We start from the raw sequence: 2,888 nt of genomic DNA, 5'->3' as shown, positions 1-2,888 counted from the left end.
TGCCACACTCCTTTCCTCCCTTCTCACCCTCTCCCAATCCATCCTCAACACCACCACCTTCTTCACACAACGCCGCAACGCCCGTGAGGCCACGCGCCAAGTCTCCCTCCTCCTCATCTTCCTCCAAGACCTCCACGCTTCCCTCCTCCCAAACGACGCCGTTCCCTCCCTCTCCGACCTCCACTTCTCCTTCCAGAATCTTCACTTCCTCTTACAAGATTGCTCCCGCGAAGGTGCCCGCCTCTTCATGCTCCTCAAGTCCCGCCACGTGGCATCCCAATTACGGTCACTCTTTCGCACTATCGCTGCCACCCTCGACGCGCTGCCCCTCCACGTCATCAAAGTTTGTTGGGAAGTTAGAGAGTTAGTTGAGTTAGTTAGGAAGCAAGCCAGGAAAGTCACCTTCGAACTCGATCCGGAAGACCAAACGGAAGCCCAACGAGTTAACTCGGTTTTGCAGCAGTTCGAGAGAGGAATCGAGCCTGATTTAAACGCCATGAAGCGAACCCTCACCTACCTCGAAATCAAGACATGGATCGATTGTAACAGAGAGGTGAAGTTTCTAGAAGACGTGATGCTCTCTTCCGCGTCCTCTGTTTCCGACGAAGAAGAGGTTTCCTTGTTGAGCGGTTTGATTTCGTTCTTGTGTTACTGCAGAGGAGTGATATTCGAAGACGTTGATTTCCCGTCTCTTCATGAAAATTCCCAATCCGAGGGAAGGAGCAGCGGTGGCAGTGAAGAGTTGAGCTGCGAGAAGCGGCCGCCGGAGGATTTCCGGTGTCCGATCTCACTGGAGTTGATGATTGATCCGGTGACTACTTCCACCGGCCAGACTTACGACCGCATCTCGATTCAGAAATGGCTTAAAGCTGGAAACAGAGTGTGTCCCAAATCAGGGGAGAGGCTCACCAACACAGAGTTGGTTCCAAACACGTCACTGAAAAGGCTCATCCAACAATTCTGCGTTGATAATGGCATCTCGGTAGCCAAGCCAAGCAACCGGAGTCACCACCGCACTGGAGTATCAGCCGAGGCTGGTAGTCCAGCAGCGGCGCACGCCGTACAGTTCCTCTGCTGGTTTCTTGCCCGGAAACTCGCCTTTGGAACAGAGGAGCAACAGAACAAGGCTGCTTACGAGGTTCGCCTGCTCGCGAGGTCTAACGTTTTCAACCGGACGTGTTTGGTTGAGGTTGGGACCGTGCCGCCTTTGATTGATCTTCTTAGCACCGGTGACAGAACAGTGCAAGAGAATGCAGTTGCTGCACTGTTGAAGCTCTCGAAGCATAGCAGTGGCCAGCAATGTATAATGGAGAGCAGGGGTTTGGCGCCAATTCTCAAAGTGCTAAATAGAGGGCTTAGTTTGGAAGCTCGCCAAATGGCAGCTGCTACCATATTCTATCTTTGTTCCGTGAAAGAATTTAGGAAAATCATTGGAGATAATCCGGAGGGGATTCCCGGTTTGGTGGAGATGATCAAAGAAGAAAGGAAAACAATCCATTCTTGTTTTGCTGGCAAGGATCGGCTACATAGATCAGAGGATGCTATAATGTGTGGGAAAAAGAATGCTGTGGTTGCGATTTTTGGGCTGCTCTTACATCCCCAGAATCACTCAAAAGTGCTGGCAGCCGGAGCGGTTCCTGCAATTGTTAGAGTGTTATCTTCTTCCTTGGACAAAGCTGGTCTCGTCACGGATTGCCTAGCAGTTCTAGCTGCATTGGCCGAGACAACCGAGGGAGCAAGGGCCGTGTTAGAAGCTGAGGCATTGCACTTGATCATTTGGATCTTGAAGTCCGAAACCTCGCGTGTGGCAAAGGAGCACTGCGTGTCGATTTTGATGTCTCTTTGTGTCCATGGTGGTTCAGGGGTTGTAGCTTTTCTTGTTGCGGAATCTTCAATCATGCCTTTGCTATATTGGATCATCACTGATGGTACCCCTCATGCTGCAAAGAAAGCACGCTCCCTCATCAGAGTTCTACAGGAATTCAATGAACAAAGAACTTCTGGATTGGTTGGGTCCTCATCAGTTTTGCGACAACCATTGATTCATATGAGTTAGTTAGAAAGCTTCTTCCTCCTTATACTTTGTAAATTCTAAACGATATAGATATGTGAAATTAGCTCCGTGTTTTTGAAGAGCTAGTTTCAATTAAGTACATAGCATTATACTCTACTTTTCTGCTGCTTTTCCATACACACAGACTCATGTTAGATATAATGATTCTATGTTTTAAAGTGTCAAATTTGTAGCCCATGTTATATTATACGAAATAAGGTCTAAGGTTTGAAGACTTAGAGCACATGGTTCTTGTGATATTAGTGCAGTTCAATTCAATATTCGTTTTTTTTTTTTTTTTTTCAGTTTTTATTTTATTGCCATGAGGCTTCGTTTCGAAGGGTCTATAAGTTTATGGTGAAATATTCCTTCAAGTGTGTGAATTCATGCAAGTATATACCTCTTAAGTGTTTTAATCTAAACTTGTTTTCTATAGTCAGATGGATAGATGCCAATTACTTTTCTTTTCTGTCTCTATTGCACTTCTGTTCCATTTTTTCAGTCAAGAAGCCAAGTGTTTTATAAGCGGTGCACAGTTAGGTTGGCCTGGTCTTAAACTTTATCAGAAATGAAATCTGGGTGAAGTAATTTAAAATTTCTATTCTACGATTCAAGTTCTTTTACTTTTTGCTGTTATTCCTAGGAAGAATTATTTATTTTTAAAGAAAAAAAGAAAACACGGATCCCTTTTGTTACAAGGAGTGGAGTGTGAAGATTCTTTTATTGTTGAAGGCAATATTGGAAATAAAAATGGAATAAGTATTTGTTTTTCTAAGTTGTTAGGTGGTTACGTTTTGGTGTTGGTTTGTTGATTTTTCTGTCACTTTGTATTGAG

The 2,888-nt window shown here is 45.1% G+C and overlaps 1 protein-coding gene across 1 annotated transcript in view; it reads left to right on the top strand.

Moving 5' to 3' along the window:
* Positions 1–2,332, top strand: part of LOC107640973 (U-box domain-containing protein 18-like) — a 4,961-nt gene extending 2,629 nt beyond the window's left edge. The window contains exon 3 of the mRNA XM_021123908.1: positions 11–2,332. Within this exon, the coding sequence (XP_020979567.1) occupies positions 11–2,056 (2,046 nt within the window). The 3' untranslated portion in view covers positions 2,057–2,332. The remainder of the gene's footprint in view (positions 1–10) is intronic.

Source organism: Arachis ipaensis, chromosome B05, assembly GCF_000816755.2.
Source record: "Arachis ipaensis cultivar K30076 chromosome B05, Araip1.1, whole genome shotgun sequence".
NCBI lineage: Eukaryota > Viridiplantae > Streptophyta > Magnoliopsida > Fabales > Fabaceae > Arachis > Arachis ipaensis.
Note: the sequence above shows the minus strand (reverse complement) of the source record. Positions and strands in the feature narration are given on the sequence as shown.